Source organism: Clarias gariepinus, chromosome 17, assembly GCF_024256425.1.
Source record: "Clarias gariepinus isolate MV-2021 ecotype Netherlands chromosome 17, CGAR_prim_01v2, whole genome shotgun sequence".
Classification (NCBI taxonomy): Eukaryota; Metazoa; Chordata; class Actinopteri; order Siluriformes; family Clariidae; genus Clarias; species Clarias gariepinus.
Genome location: NC_071116.1, coordinates 16,219,616 through 16,241,090, shown reverse-complemented (window position 1 = coordinate 16,241,090; position 21,475 = coordinate 16,219,616). Strand labels below are relative to the sequence as shown.

The following is a 21,475-nucleotide window of genomic DNA, read 5'->3' as shown; positions in this document are numbered from 1 at the left end:
CAAGTCGACCCAAATCGCGGCAGTATACAGCATTCAGGCCTGTACCGTCAACATGCGCTCGCCCACTTGTACTCGAGAACATAATAAAGGATGACTCATATGACCACATGACTTTTATCTTCTCCGTAGATAACTGAACTCTCATGCGTGTGCATGTGTCTATGCAATTAGAAGTTTATGCACTGCGACCCCGCTCATGTAGTTGTCCATGTCTTCTTATTTGTTATTTAACATGTATGCTGCCTGGAGAGCTGATGACTAAAGCTGTTTATTCGCCTCAGACATTTGGTAAAGCCACGGGTCGCTTGAGGATGCTATTTTACACTTTCTGTACCCCCATTTGCAGTAACAGCAGATATCGCGCATTTTTCGCATCAGATTACACCTACGTACCCAACGTGTAAAAAAGCTCAAGTAATAACTGTGCTATCAAACCCTTTGAGCATCACTAAATTGCACAAGACATGCAAATGAATGTGTTTCCATTATATCCACCCACTGTTTTAGCATCCATTGTTTCATGCCTCCTACAGGAAGCCCGAAATTGCATATTAATTTAAGTCCTTATGTAAAAAACAATCCATGAGTAAACCAGCTTACATTTTATTATTTTTTTTATCATTGCACAACGCCATTACACAAATTAAAACACCACCAAGCCATTAGTAGAGTCTGTTAATGGTCCTCAGCCCTGTGACCATGACATACAAGAGTGATAAGCAAAAAAACAAAAAAAAAGGGTTACTACAGACATGATGGATTGACTTATATGGTGGAGAGACAGATTGGATAGATTGCTGGATAGATCACACAGTCTCTAGAAGAGATCATTTCTGACATCCCAACCTCGATTTTGTAAGATTCTCAGGCGGGGATGTTGACGCCGGTGTCAAGCTGTGGGCTTACTGTAGACACTCTCAGGCTAGACTTATGCAAAAGAAGGATTCGGAGTCTCACTTACAGTACCACGTGGTCCAACTTATCCACTCCTCTGGCTCAGTTTGTCCTTCTCTCCCTAATGGAGAGCAATTGCCCAAGATGTGTGTGTTTTTTTGGTATGTGGTGTGCTCTCTTTGCCCTCTCACCCGTAGCATTATTTCTTTTCCACCTTGCAGAAATAAGTGTTCTAAATGTTGTGATTTATTGAGATTTTAAATGCTCTATGTGACCCCAGATCTTGTCAGCCTGGCAGGCCCTGAGGCAGAGTCAGTAAGCCAAGAACTGTAAAATAAATAAATAAAAAAAATAAATAATGTGGGCAAAGGGGAAAGTTTGCAGGTGGAGTTAAATATGAGCACACAACTGTTAGCGATGCAGAAGTTACGCACTGGAAACTTTTCTGTGCTTATTTGGGTGCTCTCTGAACCTCATTGAGCTGTGTTGCTTCGAGTTTCGATTTTAAGATTATATTAGGCGGTCTATTAAAATGATTTACTTTGCATCACATCCTTTAAGTAATCCCAATGTCCGTCAGGTTACTCCAGCTAGTTTTCTATATAGAATATTTCTACAGTATATAAAGCTACCTATATAATTCTATATAAAGATACATGAATACATTGATCCATTTAAAAAAAGCAAAGGAACTCCGTCCAGGGTTTTTCCTGCCTTGTGCCCCCGAATCCCCTGGTATACTCTAGGCCCAGATAAACAGTATTGAGAAGAAGTGAGTTGAATGAGTGTTTATATAAATTAAAAAAAGGATTTATGTTCTATACAATCAGGTAATTTCTTCATTCATGTTCATGTAGTAACTAAATAGTTAGCATGGCTCCAGAATGACGCAACAGAAAATCATTCCCCTTTGTTGTTGGGAGCTTTCAAGTTTGATTCCAGCCAATGTGACAGCCATTTGCAAAAATGTCCACTCACAGTGTCACAAGGTACACAGGGCATCTGCGGCCTCAGATATGTGAAAAATGACAGATAGATCTTAGCTTCGAATGTTTGATGATTATGAGCTGTAATCTAAAAAGTTATGGCTGAAAAGTCCTGATTTATATGTGGAGATCATCGCTTGGATGAAGCATATGTTAAAATAACCTATCAGCAGGTACAGTAAGATTAGGAGTAGTTCAGTGGCTAGGAGGTTGAATCAGAAGGTCACCCGTTCAAACCCTAGCTCTCTCAAAGTGCCACTGTTGGGCCACTGAGCATAGCTTTCAACCCTCGCTTGCTCAGATCATCACCTGTATAGTAAGATAAATGACAGTGGCTCTGGATAAGGGCTTCTGCCAAATGCTATAAATGTAATAAATGCAGTATGATAGGAGAGAGAGCTGGCTGCTGAGAGGGAATTGGCCCAGACCAAATTTTGCATGAAAAATAAAACACATCACACAAAAAAAGGTTCATCTGTCTATGGAATAAGCTGTATATGAATTAGATTTTACAATATATTTCAGATGTTTAATATATGCTGCATGAATTGAGATGCATCTGAGTGATTCAGTACTAACCGATTCATTATCGAATTCTGGTCATTAAAATGCAAAGCAATTTCCACTGTGCGATAGAAGCATCCAGTGTACTGCTTTTGAATGAAATATGTGTCAAATAATTCCAATTATGCAACCAATCAAATTGAGTGTGAACATAATACAGCTTACATTTATTCACATTTCATATGGGGGGGGGGTTTCTCAAACAGCTCTAACACGAATATTTCACATGTAAATGATTCATTCTTATTCAATACATAAGAATGGCACAGCAGGTGGCATTGCTTTCTGACAGCTTCAGGATTCCCATTATAAGGTTACAAGTTCCACCACCTCTGTGTGTCACTTCCTCTGGGATCACCAGTTGCTCCTACCTCACAAAAACATACCAGAGTGCATGACAGTTCTTCCATTTGGTTTTTGGTACGTACTGTAGTATAGAGTCATCTTTTTTTTTTTATTGTCACAAATCAATTTTAATGGTAACTTCTCAACTCAAATACAGCCCAACAAACAATAAGTGCAAATGTAGTAATGTACAGATATTGCAGAAGGATAGAAACCAGTATCAGCATTAGTGTTCGAACTAGAATCTAACTATTCGTGCAATCAGAATAAGGAGTAGATTAGATAATCTACGTTAGACCTTCATAAGCATGTATACTGATCAGCAATAATATTTGAACTACTTGCCTAAAAGCAAGGTTTGACTCACTTTTTGAAGAGGTTTGACCTTTTGAAGAGGTGCTGTGGGTTCTGGCATCAAGACTTTAGCAGCAGTTCTGTAAGTTGCAAGGTGAAGCCTCCATGCATCAGACATTGTTTGTCCAAGAATTTCCAAAGATGCTCATTCAGATTAAGATCAGGGGAATAAGATTTAGAGGTAACACCCTGAACTGTTTGTCATGTTCTTCAAACCATTGCTGACCAATGTTTGCAGTGTGGATGGGAGAATTATCCTGCTTTAAGAGCCCGCAAAGGGTATCATGCTGCATGAAGGGGTGTACTTGGTCTGCAGAGATGTTTAGGTAGGTGGAACATGTCAAAGCTGTATCCACTTGACTGCCACAAACAATTTTCAAGTTTCATAGCAGAACATTGCAAAGGGCATCAAACTGCCTTTGGGCTTGCCTTGTATCATCTCTTTCCCAGCTCACACCCCAAGGTGTCCATTCATCAGACAAGGCCATTTTCTTCCCTTGTCCATGGTCAAGTTTTGATGCTCACATGCCCATTGTAGGTGCGTTCAGCGTTGGACAGGGGTCACCATACATACTCTGACTGAATCAGCTACATGGCCCTATACACCGCAATCTGCAATGTACTGTGCTCTGTGAAGCATTAACTTTTTCAGTATCTTGGAATGTGCTGCATTATACAACAGTTAGTGATCAGACGTGAAAGATTTCATAAGTGGTGATAACAGACAGTAACAGCGCTGGGGTGTTTAAGTATGCGTATCACTCCGCATCACGAGTGTTCTAATGACCGTTAATTACACTAACTGTCGTTCTCAGGCCATGGTTAAAGTAGGTTGGTAGGGTCTGCAATATTGAGGAGAAAGCAGCTCTACAATTGCTAAGTCGTTACAAATCACCTCTGAACTCGTGTGTACGGCCGCATCACAGCCACACTGATACTCGATGCAATCTCTTTTTATATTGTTTAGTTGCTCTTATGTGGACTCAGACCAGACGAGCCTGCCTTCACTTCCCATGCACATCAGCACACCTTGTCCGCCCATCACCCTGTCACCTGTTCATTGTTTGTCCTTTCTTGCACCACTTTTCGTAGGTACTAACCACTGAATACCGGGAACACCCCACAAAACATGCTGTTTTGGAGATGCTCTGAACCAGTCATTTTGCCACCACTATTTTTCCTTTATCAATGTTGTTCAGTTTTTTACGCTTACCCATTTTTACTATTTCCAAAACATTGATGTTGAAAACTGACAGTTTACTTGTTGGCTAACACATCCCATTCTTCTGCCACTGTAACAAGCAATATTTATTTCACCTGTGGTTTTATTGTCTGGATAAATCAGAGTGTGGGTGTATGTATGTATGTACAGTATGTAATGTATTACTTAGCAAAAAAAGAAACGTCCCTTTTTCAGGACTGTGTATTTCAACAATAATGTTGTAAAAATCCAAATAACTTTACAGATCTTCATTGTAAAGGGTTTAACCAATGTTTTCCATGCATGTTCAATTAACAATAATCAATTAATTAACATGCACCTGTGGAATGGTCGTTAAGACCTTAACAGTTTACAGAAAGTTCTAATAACGGAGGACACTAAAGAGACTTGTCTACCGACTGTGAAAAACACCCAAAGAAAGATGCCCAGGGTCCCTGCTCATCTGCGTGAACGTGCATTAGGCATGCTGCAGGGAGGCATGAGGACTGCTGATGTGGCTAGGGCAATAAATTGCCATGTCCGCACTGTGAGACACCTAAGACAGCGCTACAGGGAGACAGGAAGGACAGCTGATCATCCTTGCAGTGGAAGACCACGTGTAAAAACACCTGCACAGGATCGGTACATCCTAATATCACACCTGCGTGACAGGTACAGGATGGCCACAACAACTGCCCGAGTCACACCAGGAACACACAATCCCTCCATCAGTGCTCAGACTGTCCGCTGGGGGCCAGGGGTAGCTCAGTGGTTAAGGCATTGGACTACGGTTCGGAAGATCCCAGGTTCAAACCCCACAACCACCAAGTTGCCACTGTTGGGCCCTTGAGCAAGGCCCTTAACCCTCAATTGCTCAGATGTGTAATGAGATAAAAATGTAAGTCGCTCTGGATAAGAGCATCTGCCAAATGCCAAAATGTAAATGTCCGCAATAGGCGGTCCATGAGGAGGATTTTGATTTGATTTTGAGCCTCCCTTCATTCAGGGACACATTGTGAAACATTTTTAGTCTATGTCTTATGGTGTTGACTCTTTTAGTGTTCATACAAATATTTACACATTAAGTTTACTGAAAGTAAAAACAGTTGAAAGTCAGAGGACGTTTCTTTTTTTTGCTGAGTATATACATAAGTATATATAATATATTGTATACAGGTATATACTGTATATTTAATATCATATTTGCATTAATTGTTTGTTGGGCTGTATTTCAGTTGAGGACTTCCCATTAAAATTGATTTGTGACAAAATGACTCTATACTATGTACCAAAAACCAAATGGAAGAACTAATCTGTTATTGCACTCTGGTATATATATATATATATATATATATATATATATATATATATATATATATATATATATATGTTACAAGGTAAAAGCTAACAAAAAAAGGATCTTGCTAAAAATCATATATTTTGTTTTACCTCTAACTGCAGCTGTGGTTAACCTTGGCCACCTTGAACCTGGCTAATCGCTTCTACGAGCATGGGCCTCTCCATGCAGCCGACTCAAGTGTGTTATCTCTGAGAGGTGCTGGAAAAGGGGACTCATAGATCATTCATTTTACACGGGAATGCAGTTCATACAGTTGGGTGAGACTTTAGCCTGGCATCTCTCATCACTCTTCCACAGTAACGCACATTCACACACACATACACAGGTGCATTAAGACTGTGACCCTTAAGATTTCTGTGGCTGTTATATGTAGCTCTCCTCAGCTTTTAGACCCTACCAAGCCATGATCCTTTGTTCATTGTACCAAATGCAGGCAGCATTTTTCTCTCGCCTTCTAATAGACGTGTATGGATTTTTCACTGTGCACCATAGAGTGCAGTTGTAATGGAATTGTTATACAGTGAAACCTTGGATTATGAGCATAATTCGTTCCGGAAGTGGGCTCGTATTTGCAAATTCGAGGTTTCATTGTACTAGAAGTCACTATTTCCAAGTTTTTACCAGACCAAGGTGTCAGTCATCTTTTCTTAAATTTCTTCATATTAGCTTAAACAATACAGATTCTGAATAGTGTGTTAGAGAATAAATACTTATCTCTATAAGGTTACTATACTGTAGACGGTACTATACAAGAAGTTAATTAAATTCCATTGCAGAACGGTCTACTTCTACCTTTAAAAGTATCCTTGGCTGCTTTCGAAGTATGGCTCAGATCATTGTCCATCAGTGTAAAGTGCTGTCACAAGGGTTTTGAAGTATTTGGATGAGCAGATTATTTAAGTCTGTACGCTTGGAATGCACCCTGTTGCTTTTGTCGGCCCACATGAGCTAGTTCCTTCCCTTTACTATAATCTTCTCCTCCCATCATTCTGGTACAATTTGATCTTTGGCTTGTCTCTCCAGAAGATGTTATCTTACAGTGCAAGGTTTTTTGTGGTATACCATTGGTTTATAGCTTGTGGTAAACCTTTTTATTTACTCTAGTGAACCCTTCTCTAGGCTTTTCACTTTGACACAGATACACTTAGCTTCTGGAGGTGGTTCTTGATCTGGCCAGATCTGTTTGGAGTTTTCTTTACGAAGGAAAAAATTCTTCGTTCATCCACCAAAATAGTTTTTCTATGGGTTTTAAGGCTTTTTGGTGTTTAAAGTGCATTGTTTCCTTTTCAAGACTGTAACGAATGGTTTCTTTGGTCACTGTTATGTTTTTGTTTGATTAAATTTTTTCATTTTATTTTAGCAAGATTACTGATTTCTTGCTAAGATTGTCCAAATTTTAATTTAATTGCCACCTTTTAACAATGGTCATTGTCTTAAAGCAGCTTTATGGAATCAAAAGAAAATTAGTAAAATGTACATAAAATAAATGAGAAAATATTTATAAATCAAAATCTTCAGACTGTCCCTGATGATCAGGCCGAGGGTGGCTTTGGCAAGGAAAAAAACCTTGACCGGAACCAGACTCAACAGGAAACCCATCCTCATTTGGGTGATAACCCCTTTATACTGAGGTGGAGGCCTGGAGCCTATCCCAGGAGACATTGGTGATGAGGCGGGGTACACCCTGGACAGGGTGCCAATCCACTACACACACACACACTACATGCAATTTGGGAACGCCAGTTAACCCGATCTGCATGTCTTTGGACTGTGGGAGGAAACCTTGAGTTCCCAGAGGAAACCCACTATGCACAAGGAAAACATGGAAGCTTCACACACACACAAACACACACACACATAGACCCGAGGCAGGAATCGAACTCCGACCCTGGAGGTGTGAGGCCACAGTGCTAACAACTTTGCCAATGTGCCGCCCCCTCTATTAATTCTGTGCTTCTTTGTGTAAAAACATAATAAAAATCATACAATTGTAGCAGATCTTAGGACTAGGCAAACACCACCTCAGACGAATAACAACATACCGTATAAATTCACCACGCCATTATTTATCTGACAAAAAAGAAAAACGTGCATAATACTAACCCACATTATTCAATAGCTTGTAGATCCACCTTTAGTAACCAAAAATTTAAAGTAATCATTTCCTGTATGACTTTAATCATGAGTCTCTCACATCTGTACAACATTGCTTCAGTTCAGATTGAAAGAAGGGGCACTCACATTTACACGTGACTGTATTTGTAGACCTGGATATATATATATATAATAAAAATATTTTTAAAACACCCTGGCAGATCTCCTAATGAGCTAGAGTATGCCCTCTTATGAGAGACTTTACCTTACCCAAGGATTCCTCAATGACGTTGAATTCTAATGGGTTTTATTTGCACAGGGCACCTTCATCTGCACGACAGAGCTCTAAAAAAGACGAGGTAATTTGAAGCTAAGCTGTTACCCTGGGCGCTACGCTGCGCCGGGAGGCCGTCCTGACCCCAGATCAGGGTGAACTCGCTGCAGATGATCACTGTCACACTTCATATCTGTCTGAGTGAATCCAAACGATTACCTAATTGTTCATTAATTGCGTGATAGTATATTCTCGCTGTTTCTAATTTTTGATTTTTATTTTTTTTTTCCTCTTTTCCCTCCCTCCCGCCCTTCCTCCATGGTTAAGTGCATGCCAAGGTGACTGTCATGCTTTTTGTAAATGCAATTACAACACAATTACAAGTTTGGCAAAGTGAAACATGTGTCCAGACATGTCACAGAGAAGCGTGGAATGGAAGAGACTCGGTCCTGGATAATATAATAACACGTCTAATGTGAGTTCGGGGTCATGGATTTATTTCTTAAATTGATTCGATTAGTATTTGCTTAAGGTCGGGTTTCAGTTGGAGGTTTTTATTTTTATTTTTTTCCCATATAGAAGCAGTTTAAAAAAAAAAGTGTATGAAATGTATCTGCTGTGATAAAGAAAAAAAAAAACTTTGTGTTATCACTCTCACTGTTGCCTGAAGAACTTTCTAATAATAATAGGTGCATCATGGTTATTGTTAGTAATTGCGCACATACACACACACACACACACACACACAGATCAGCACAGACAGGCGGATCTTTGTGGCATGGGATGCCTGAGGCTGATGTACACTGCGTTATGATCATTAGGGTCTTAAGCTTTGATTGGGCGTCTAAGCTACCTGCTAAGAGCTAAGTGCTGGAGATTTCATTCCTGTGATGAAAAAAATGGCTCCTTGTTAAAGAAATTATTATCTACAATCTTGATGGTTGTAGAAAAAAAATAAAAAAGCTATTGCGTTGTTTTTAACCTGGGAGAGGATGTGTTTTGTTCAGTATGAGGAGAAAGTGCATGTATGTTTAATAGGCAAACACCAGCGCCGGTGTCAGGTTTATTTCCACAGATGTGTTTACTTGTTCCAGACTGTCAGATTCATCATGCTACACCTGTGTGTGTGTGTGTGTATGTGTCTGTGCATTTGTATGTGTGTAAATCATTTATACTGGCAGGCCAGGAGTGATGACTCTGGTGGCTTGCCCTTGTGTTAGAAAGGCTGCCTAAAGTATAACATGGTTCATTCACATCAGCTTTGGCTACCACGCCACACACTGCTTTAACTATGGCACAGCATGCACAGGCAATACACACACACACACACACACATGCACGCACACACAAAGTAATTTTAAAACTCATACCAGAGGTTCTGGACTTTCATCTTCCTTTCATCAGTATGAGAGTGTGATGGGAGAGACAAAGTGAGCAAAGTGAGCGCTGTGTGTGTGCGCATGTGTGTGTGTGTGTGTGTGTGTGTGAGAGAGAGAGAGAGTGTGAGGATATAACAGGAAAAGATAGCAGTGACTCCTGACAATGTCAATTGTTTTTCTCCAATGGAGACAACTGTAGAGAAGACTCCAATTCCCTTAACAAGTGTTCCATCCTGTCCCTGAGAGCCTGAGGAAGAAAAACAAACACACACGCACGCGACTTCTCGGAGACCGAGATTAGCCACCAGGTTCCCTGAGCTACATCTACAAGATAACCAAAAAGGGGGTGAAAAAGATACTTTTACTCCAGTCCTGGGATAAGGGTTCGTATCCTGTTTTCTTTATTACAGGTTGCGTTTAATGTAAATAATATAAAATATTGGATTTTGTCTAATATTAGGTTTCAGCTAGAGCTGGAAATAAAGACGCGCTCAGCATGGAGAGCTGCAATAACCCTGACTTGAGTCAGATATTCAGCACCAGTGGCCACTCGTTCCATTGTGATTAACTCTAATGGCGAGTGCTGGCTGTTATACTTTTCAGCATAATGTTTGCATTAGTATTCCTTTAACAACAGCATAGTACGGGTAAAGTCTCAAAATGAAGGAGCAGTCATGGCACCCCCTGTGCCATGGATATATTTTTATTAACAGGAAATAACTAGATCACCCACACGGCATTGTTCAAGGGACCAAAAAATGAACGCTAATAAAATGTCATCAAGTGGCTTAAGCAGGAAAAGCACCGCTTCCGATGAAGAAATGAGGCATCCTGCTAAGAATTAGCTTCAGAATTCTAATGAAAAAGCCATTAATGTGCAAAATTAGACATTGCACTTTTTTAAAACCTGTTTCAGTTCCATGGATTAAATAGTCCGCGAAAAAATGTGCAGCATTTTTAAAACGCTGATAGAGGCTCTGGCCTTGTTAGAGCTTTATTTCTTGGCTTTGTAATATCAAATAGGATTAGAATGTACTGTATAGTACTATGCAAATAGGCCTATTTTAAAACACCCCTCATTTCTTGATATTTTGGCCCAGAAGAAGATTGCATATATATATATATATATATATATATATATATATATATAGTCTTGAGGAATGGTTTTACAGGGTTCCTGAGCTGGACTGGGAGCGGTTAGGGATCCCCCTGAATGAGCTGCAGGAAGTTGCTGGAAACAGGGATGTCAGGGATGTCTTCTGCTCCCACTATGACCCTGAATTGGACTAAGTGGTATACATAATGGATAGATGGATAAAAAAATGAGATGTGGCTCAAGACCTTTGCACAACACTGTATTTGTATGCTGTATGTACTGTATACTGTGTATCGGATTATTTAAAATAAACCAGAATATGATATATTTCACTTTCTTGCTAAGGCACCTCTTTAGTAGGTAACTGGTTAAAAAAAAAATCGATATTCAATCGCTTAAACTTGAATCAAACACTTGGTAGACTTTTTTAGGCAAAAATTTGCTTCAATATGAATTATTATCCCGCTGTATAACCCAGTTGTTATTACTTTTGAACTATATTAATTCCTTCTTCTTTTATAAGTGCACCAATGACTTTTTTTCATAAAACGCCCACATGACACGATGCTGCGATCTCCATGGGAGGAATGGTATTCATCACATTCAAAGCCTTAGACTTTTGGGTCCACACTTAATGTTGATCTGTTTGTTTGCTTGTTTGTATCTGGCCAGGGAACATTTCTTTAGAGTGCTGGTAATCATCTGCAAACTTCAGTTTGGGACTTATTTAGCCAGTCTTAGACTTCAGTGTTCTTTCTTGCATGACAGCCTTCAGGGTGATGTGAGATTTAGTTAATGGTGGATGTACCCTGATGCCCTTCAGGTTATTTGTCAGTTCCTCTATTGCTGTCTAGGGTTTCAGCTGAAGCTTTCAGTACAACGTTTGGTTATCCATGGTCACTACATATTTACATAAAGTTGTTTGTACAGATGTTTTTGGTTTATTCAGTCAATTGAAAATTGATTCTAAGGAGGACTCGGACTCTTGAAGATCCACAGGGATTATTTTGGTTTGTTTGTTTGTCGTTTGTCCTGAGGTCATGGAGGTGCTTGAGCTTCATTATGGTGTCAAGGGCAAACTGGTACTGTATACAAAATTTCTAAAGCCACCATTGTGTGTCCATTAACTTCCTTCCAATGACAAATGACCAGTCAGAAGCTTTTAAAAGTCAATGCATCAATTTCTAAAACACGTAAATAAAGTTATTTTAAAGTTATCTCTGATGAGAAACAAAATAGACATCGACTTGACAGAAAGAAATGGTAAATCTACAGTATGTGTGGAACTATAAAATAAAGTAAATAAATAAATAAAATATGATTGAGTATCTTTAATAGCTTTAGCCTTGGTTTATTTAAACGTCTGGCCTATTGTACTTTTTGTACTTTACAGTGTTATTTTTTGCCTTTATAGATCATAGGTAAAATACTTTCTGCAGCTGTTTTCCTGCTGTCTTCTATCTTAAAAAAAAAAAACAACTGTAGCAGACATCAAAAGTCATATTTATCTGTGTTCTGTGCATGAATTTGTAAAAATGTTTAGGATTATGCTATGATGAAATCACACTCCTTAGGAAAAGAAAATTAAGAATTTTTGAAGACTTTTAAAAAGTTTAAGCAATTTCCCTCTAAATCGTGAATCTTAAAATCTTGTCATGATTTTGTTTGTGTTACATTGAACAAAGACTATTTTTGGTTTACTGTAAAATCTGAAATGTTTGTTTTTCTTTCTTTCTTTTTTTTCTTTTTTTCTTTCTTTCCTACTTTCATTCTTTCTTTCTCACTTCCTTCCATTTCAATTTCATCCGTTCCAATCCATTCCATAGTACATTATAAGATAAGCTCTCATGGCCGCATTTGCTTTGACAGTCATGCTGTGTGAAGGTTATGCTGGGAGTTATATATTACATCTATTTATTTCTCCGCTGCTCTTTGATGCCAAATCAATCCTTCCGTCCAGGACGGATTAATAATGAATGGTGTCTCTTGGCCATGTCACAACCGAGGCAAGGATTGTGTTCACAGATTTTTATTTATTTATTAAATCATACTTTGATGCATTCTTATATTTCCACAGGATTTGCTAGATATTTTTAGGTCGACTGACTCATGCTAGTGGTCTGAATCTTTTTGAACACGAGCCCTGCGTGACATTTCATAAAAGCATCACAGATGTTTCCTCGCTCTACAAAAGAAGCAGTATAAAATATTACACTTAACTTATTATAAACTCGTTTAAAAATAGCGCCGGTTTTCTAATGGCGTGCATTGTGTTCGAAGAGCGCACTTTCTTCATCATTCATGCGCATGCAAATTTAATCTCAATCTGTCACAGAACCGACCCTCCCTCCTTCAGAAAAGAAATTGTTAAACCTTCTTTGAACCAGCCACTGATGACACTGCATTAAAAATTAACTCCTTTTGCCCATGCCAGGATGAGAGCAGTAGCACATCCCATGATGAGAAACGCTGCAATATATTTTCATAATGCATGAACGTTACCATGTCATGGCAGAAAATGGGCTGAGGCTGTTTATTCAGGATGCTTAGTTTCCCTGCTCTGTGCCTTTTAGATGCTTCCCTACATGATGAAAGGGGAGACACTTCATTTGGATTAAATTGGCTTGCTGTCTGGTCTGCTCTGATAAGGGACTATAAGGCAGAATTATTTAATTATATATGTATTTATTGGGTTATGCTGATTTGCTGCATCTGTCCAAGTGTACAGTGCTGGAATGCTTTCAACACTTGTTTAGGTAATGCTGTAGGTTCACATGAGAACAGCTCTCAACGCAGACAATGACTTCATATTATTCTTATGATTATCATGTTAAGCAATGCACACACATTCAAAACCCACTTTGGGAAGATTCCAAAAAGAAGCGATCCCCAGTCAGAGCAACCAAAAGGGCCACTGTGGGTCTTTTATTTCATCCTACAACAGGATAATGTCCACTTTAGCAGGCGATATGAGACCAGTCATTCCCTGTGAGAGCCTATGATTCTAACATCAACAACATTAAAGGTAAATAAAAATGGAAAAAAAGAAAAGAAAAAAAGATGGATTTTCAATGTCAGTTAGAGCTACGGCATTGCTCTGGTTCTATAAAAGCTTCATGCCATGTATCGATGAGAATATATATTTTCATCTGATTTTAGAAGCAGAGTGTATGATTAGATAGCCGTTCTCATCAAAGTGTAGTTAGATTTGCATATTAGCAGCGTGGCGTACCTGCACTCTCACTCAATCATAGTGACGTTGACCAATCATGGGTGTCTGTCAGCTCAGGCAAGCGGAAGTGTCGGATAACGCTTTCCAGTGGTTATTAACTATATGAGCAGTTCATTGAAAAGATTCAGGTAGCTAGTGTCACATGTCTCAGAGAAAGCACATGATAGTCTTCACCTCTCCTAGGTTGGTAACAGAGGCACCCCTCTCCTCTCTCTCTGTGTGGTGTGTTGCTAACACCCCTTCCCTCCCTCTCTGTTACTAACCAGGGATGGGTGAAGCACATGCTAGTCTTTACTAGTGATGGGAAGTTTAGATCATTTTATTGACTCGGTTCTTTAAACCTCGTTCGTCAAAATAAACAAACCTTTTTTTTTTTGTCATTAAGTTCATTTCGTTCTTTTGATCAGAAATAAAATAAAATGTTGTATTTTCAATAAACAGACCCCCATTATGTCTACATAAACAGCTATATTGGCTATAGTTCCAGTAATTAAAATATTACAGTGCGGCTAAGGACATATTATGATAAACAGAATGGGCAGCTCACCTCTTATATCTTCTGGTCTAAATCATTCGTTCTTTTGTCACATGACTCTCATACACGCTATGCAGTGCATTACACAGGAAACAGAATTGAATGGTTCTTCTCATCAGTTGTCTGGTCTGAGTTGTTTGTTCTTTTGAATCAAGACTCGTTCAAAGAGAACAAATTGTTCATGACTGACCCATCACTAATCACCTCTTTCTTGTTGGTAACCAAGAGACAGGTGAAAAACAACCATTTAGGTCTATAATTCAGGTGAAAGCTGTGGCTAGGGGATGTAGTTTTCTTTAAGCTGAGGTCTGAATTTCATGTTTGGGTTAGAATTCAGAATATCTCATATCTCATACATGTGGTCATGGTAAGTCTCTTAAAAAAAAAGCCATTAAAAATTTCCATAGCAATACTATACTTTAATACCATTCATGGTATAGTCAATAATCAGCAACTACTTTTTATTATCGCTACGGGTTCGGGACATATGAAATTAACTGGCTTTTTGCGAATGCTAAACTCCCTCCAAGAAGAACAAACATGTATTGATCTGTCCATTCATTTTTGAAGGGTCAGTTTTCATAGTCTACTTACTTTTTTGTGGAGTAAGCCTGCTGTGTCGTGCTTTTATTTCTGTTTCTTCTGCACACTCTGTCTATATACTGTAAATTATTGCATTGATTGGCTCTGTTGAGTGATGAGTGTATAGCCCACCTCAAGGGGAAAAAGTGCCCGATTTCTGGTTTATTATTCATTATCATTTATTAGAAAAGCATCAGGGTCCAGACGGAACTGTAACTCGGTCCGGATCCAGACCGAGGTCCGCTTGTTCTAAACTAAATCAACCAAATGTGCAGGGGATGTTGCAGCCTTAGAGGTTCAGCATCCCCAATTATGTAGTGAATCGGGTAACTCTGGGTTTCTTCACAGTTCTTCAGTGGCCCCATTCCTCACCATCCAGTTGTCCTGTTCAGAGTGTTTTCCAGGCTTTTACCTTTTTATTTATATATGTGACCATAACCATTATGCTACTGTAGTCCATCTGCTTCAAGATTTGACGTGATTTTGTGATCACCACAGTTATATTAAGAGCCTGTGTTAGTTTCTATCGATGTCCTGTTAGCGCAAACTTGTCTGGCAGTTCTCTTTACCAATGTGTTTTTGGCTACTTTTGAATTTACTATGAATTTTTCTCCTTCCTTACACCAGTTAGAGCCTGTTGCCATGCGAAATTTAGCACTTTCTAAAATAAAATTTCATATATTGAACTTCCACTTAATAAACATGGTGTGATTGATTAAGCACATGCTACAGCAATAATATATAATACAGTCCAAAGATCTTGGTAAAAAAAAAATGACCCTATAGTGTATGTTCAGCAGTGTATAAAGTTTATAAAGGGTTTTGGGCAGTGAGCATAAATCTTTGGCCACGCACCCACACCCACACACACACACACACACTGTGCTGTGCCTACAGTATATTAGCTATGTTTTGTTGCACATTAAACAAAGCACAAAGAGCAGAACAGGCTTATCTATTATTTACATATTATCTGTGTCCACATGAAAAATGAGCATTGCTCTTTAATTCTTGTGAGTGCATTTCATCCTGTGTTTAGTCAAATTACAAATGCAACGGTTGTTCTCTCTTTGCATTTTTTATTAGTCAACTCTCATTGCCTTTGAGTGGTCCTTGTCCCGCTCCGCAACCTTGCAGCATCTCGTGCGCCTTTGTTTAGTTATTACGAGCTGCAAAACTGTCCGCTGACAACGTCCTGCTACTTACATCTACCAAGGGACGCGTTTGTTACACTGGACGAGGAGACATGATGAACGCTCGGTTTACCCATGCATTTCTAAGCAGGGAAGGAAATGACTTGATGTCCAAACGTCAGAATAAGAGCAAGAGAATGTGTTTAATATTTCCAAGGAGCGTGAACTACACTGTACTAGGGAAAAAAAAAAAGTACTGTTGGAAAACATCTGATCTTTCAGATGATCTCAGCTCCTCTCTTTTTTTATCCCTTGTGTGAGTGCTGCTGCAATCTCGTCTCCCAAGATAACAAACGCCCTTGACTATCGCTGCCTGCCAAGCACAGCCACAATGAGACACACTTCTTTCATCGGCGTCCCTGCGGAAACTAAAAGAGTTCAGCGCTCTACTTATCATTGAACCACCATGAAGTACGATGATTTATGGTTTGTCCTAGAGATAATGTACCTTAATGAGAATAAAGCGAGTGTTATAAAAATTTGGATGGCATCGCCAAATACTAGATCATGATCCTTAGCAAGATAAACACAACACACACACACACACACACATACACACAGGCGAACACTATTGAAAGTGGTCCCTGCCTTCTATTGAATGGCTAATCAGGCAAGTAATCAATTAAATGCATGATTGCTTTTGATTTTAATAGCTCTATCATTTAGCAGGAGGATCTGCTTTGGGCTGTGCTGTTAACTGTTAGGAATAGCTGTAATTAGACACAGCCTATTCTCATTTAGCATGAGCCTGTAAGTAATTAGCATCTCATTCTCAGAGATATCACCTAGCTGCTGTATCTATAATATGCACTGAGTGCATTGTCTGTAATAAAATATAGCTGCGAGAGGATGTTGAATATTATTTCAAGTTTTTTTTTCGAGGTCATTGCTTTTAACAAATATGGAGAAGCGCGAGCTTCGATCTCTGTGTACTCGGGTGTCTGTGTTGGTAAATAGTTCAGATAAACAGTCGTCTTTTATATCGTCTCAGATTGATCCTTGTCTCTATCCTCGAAAAAATGTAGAGCTAGATCTGTTGGTGTGAGACCAACCGGGAAAAAACTTTTATTAAATGCTTAATTTGATCTTTATTGATATCACTCCATTTGCCGTGAAAATGGTAAAAAAAAAAAAGTTAAGGGGATTACAGAAGTGTAAGGCCGGATTCACGGCCTAATGAGCAAACTTGTTCAATTTTAGGTAAACTTATGCTCAACTTAATATCAATGCTGGAATTTGTCTGGCGAATACTACAAGGACTAGACGACTTCCCAGTAGTGCACATATTCAGTTCAGGATACAGAGATGTACTTGCCTGCATAATGAAGAGATTCAGACTTATTGAGCAAATAAATCATGCTGTTGTTGGGTCTCTGTTCCTTCTGCTCACTGAGTGATTTTCCTTCATATCGTAGTGGAACTGAAACGGACTCTACTGGGAATATATAGGAGGAAAACACACACATATTAGCCTATTAGGTGATGGCGGAAATTAATATAGTACAGTATAAATATTTACTATTTAAAACCATAACATTTCACTGTTTTCTTTTGTACTTAAATTGTTTTTCCTTTGTAGTGTCACAAATTCCAACTCTTATATATTGTTTGTCTTGGGTTTTTTATGCTTTTGATATTGTTTTGGTGTCATTTCCTCCTCCGCTCATCGTTCATTGTTTTTCCACTAATTCAGTTTATCGTCTATGTCACCGGACTATGTGCATATACAATACCAGTCAAAAGTTTGGACACACCTTCTAATTCAGTGTTTTTTTGTGTGTGTGTGATTTATTTTCTACATTCTACAGCAATACTGGGGATTTTAAAACTATGAAATAACACTTCTGGAATTATGTTATTAAGTAACAACAACAACAAATCAGTCAATTGTCATTTAAGACACGAAGGTCAACTGTTCTGGAATTGTTCCCGTCAAGTGCATTTGCAAAACTTATAAAGCACCATGATGAAGCCGGCTCTCATTAACACCATCCAAGGAAAGTGAGACCAAACATTACCTCTGCTGCAAAGGAGAAGTTCATTTAAAGTCACCAGCCTGAGAAATGACCAATTAACAAACAGCACCTCAGATTAGAGCCATTATGAAGGCTTTACAGAGCATAAATAACATACACAGCTCAAAATCAACTGTTCAAGGGAGATTATTGCATAGTTTGAAAGCCTTTAGCATTATTACAGTGTACAGTATAAGGAAATAAAAACCAGAAAAAAACATGAAATTAAGAGGAGTGTCCAAACTTTTGACTGCTAGTTACAGTATGTTTTTAATCATGCTGTACTTTTTGTTTCTTCCTCTTTTTTTTTGTAATTCTATCTGGTTTGTGCATACATCATAAGTTTGAGTTATCACAGACAGCCTTCTGAGCAGAGTTATGGTTTCTTTCCATGTTTTAAATAATGAATTTAATGTGGGCGACATGCTGGCACAGTGGTTAGCACTTTTGCCTCACACCTGCAGGGATGGGGTTTTGAAACTCACCTCAAGTCAGTATGTGTTTGTGTGTGTGTGTGGAGTTTGCATCTTTACCCAGTGGGTTCTTCTCCAAAATTGCCCGTATTTTACAGTATGATTAGGCATGTATTGTATGTGTGTATGTGCCGTGCAAAAGGATGGCACCCTATCCAGACTGGAACCTGCCTTGTGCCCTGAGTTTCCGGGATAAGCTCCATGCCCCCTATAAACCCTGTGTAGGATAGTCAGTATAGAAAACTGATGGATGGATTAAATAGTGCTCCGTGAGTTGTTTAGGATTTCTTTCATAACCAAACCCAGATTGATACTTTCCCAGAACTTTGACCTTGTATTAGAGTTGTTTTTGATAGCTCTTTAATCTTCATTATGCAGTTACTGTAGTTTTAGTATGTTCTTTAGAAAAAAAAATATTGATAAAGAATATTATGTAAATTAAATAAAAAAATTGGGAGCAAATGTTTACCGTGACACATATGAAAAAGAAGATGCCAATTCTTATGCAATCAATTGCATGTTTAAGAATTTTGACATTCATTTTCATCCTTTTCTACTATGCAAAAGTATAAACTGTCTTTTCCTCTTTCTCTCTTTCTCTCTCTCTTCCTCTCTCCCATGCAGTTGTTCTCAAGGTGATGTGGTGACGCACACAGCCTGGCTGAACAGGTCCAGTATACTCTACACCGGTGAGGATAAGTGGTCCGTGGATCCCCGAGTCAGCCTGGTCACCCTGAACCGTGACGAGTTCACCATTAAGATTGAGAACATAAACCTGAGTGACGAAGGACTCTATGTGTGCGCTATTCAGACCAAAAGCAAGCCCAGAACCACATCTGTCCACATCATTGTGCAAGGTGAGCTGGAGTATCAGCAGCATGTGCACCCTTTAGAACGTGGGGCTCTGGGGTTTGTGCAGAGTTATACAGTGTTAATACACTATTGAGTTTTGTTAGTAGCTTTCCTCAATATCTGGTGCAAACACCTTGAACTCCAGGTATAATATTACATTTTTAATGAAGTGGATAATTATGCAATTAATGCTGATGGGCGCAAAACCTTGGAGATTTCTCTTTTTTTCCTACTCAGTGGCTCTTATGTTAATGTGATTGATGGTAGTGTCATTGCAGTAGGCTGGTGCACTGAGTCGTGACAGCACAGCATGCAGGTACAGTGGATATTTAGGAATCTGAAACACAGCAACCCAAAGCGGTCCGCCATATGGTACTTATATTCAGTCTGATCCTATCGGTTTAACTGTTTATCGCCTTTATTTTGTGGTAAGTGTTACAGACAATGCAATTTCGTATTTTTGGAAACAAACCACAATGGGGCCTGTTATTATAATAAAAAAGAAGTACGAATGAAAGTAGTGCATGTAGCCTGATGGAATGAGAGTATCACCCAGAAGAGTTTTTTTCTTCTTTTATATCACAGCAACTTGTCACTGATTTTTATTTATTTATTTATTTATTTATTTACTTTGTAAATTAATATAGAAGAATGTTCAGAACAAGTTTAAGTATTTGTGGTTCTCACTTTCATCAGAGCTGTTTTAAACAGCCATTGAAGCCTCGAAATCAATAGCACACACACACACACACACACACACACACACACACACACACACACACACACACACACACACACACAAATGCAGCAGGTCATGTTACCAAGAAACAGCAAATTGCAAATCTCTTTTTGCCAGAACATAAGCGAAACTATGGTGCCCGAGAAGTGCAAACCAAAATAACAAAATAACAAATTTAAAAACAAAATAAAAAACAAAACAACAAAACTGTAAACAAAATAACAAATTTAAAAACAAAATAAAAAACTAAATAACAAAACAAAATACAATATAACAAATCAGAAAACACAACGACATATCCAGAAACAAAATAATGAGAAAACACAAAAAAAAACTTGAAAAGGTAGGTACGGTACAGTGCGCAGATTAAATTCTTATTGCTGATTGGATGAGACATCTGTAACTCAAGACATAAAAGAAGTACTATCAAGTGAAGTCAGAATAATTTTTAAAGCACATTTAACACAACTTAGTGACCAAAGTGCTATATAAATATGTACTATATTTTAAGTGACAGATTTCTTGTCCAATCAGCGGTTTGCGAATGACATTCTTACCACTAATTGGACGAGACATCTGCCACTAAAAATCAGCAATAAGAATTTTATTCGTAAACCACATACTGTAGGCATGTTGATTCTCACCGTTGATTGGACAAGACATAATACGGACATCTAGATGTATTTTCATTTAAGGATTCATTTCAGTATTTAGGGATTATACTGTATATTACGTTGGGCAACTAAGTTGTGTTAAATGTCCTTACTTGATAGTACTGCTTGTACAGTATCTCTTGAGTGACAGATGTCTCATCCAATTAGCGATAAGAATTTAATTCGCAAACTATACCTACCTTTTCCAGTTTGACGGAATTGTGGTTGTGTTTTCTTTTTTAGTATTTTGTATCTGGAAATGTCGTGTATTCTGATTTGTTACATTGTTTTGTTGTTTTGGTTTTGTTATTTTGTTTTCTGTGTTATTTTGTTTTCTGTTTTGTTATTGGTTTCGGTTTGTTATTTTTCATTTGCAGGGTACAAAATACATTCACCTTCATCTTTTACAAAGCGCTAACAATGTGTAAGTGTCTACTTATAGGAAGCTTCACTATAGACAAGAATGGTATATTTCTCTTTGTTAACGTTTTTTTTATGGACTTCATTAAGCCCAGATTATGTGAAGCATCCAGCATTGATGTGCTGTTGCTATAGAAACTATGTATTAGAATAAGTGCATTAATATAGCGTAATCCTTTGATTTAAATGATAGCTGGCAGGATCATTAGATACAATAATAACACAACTGCAATG

At 38.4% G+C, this 21,475-nt stretch overlaps 1 protein-coding gene across 8 annotated transcripts in view; it reads left to right on the top strand.

Annotated features, from left to right (window-relative positions):
* ntm (neurotrimin) overlaps positions 1-21,475 on the top strand; it is a 467,090-nt gene that overhangs the window by 380,150 nt on the left and 65,465 nt on the right. For all 8 annotated transcript variants that reach the window (XM_053476263.1, XM_053476268.1, XM_053476269.1 and 5 more), the window contains one exon: positions 19,202-19,434. In XM_053476263.1, the coding sequence (XP_053332238.1) occupies positions 19,202-19,434 (233 nt within the window). The remainder of the gene's footprint in view (positions 1-19,201; positions 19,435-21,475) is intronic.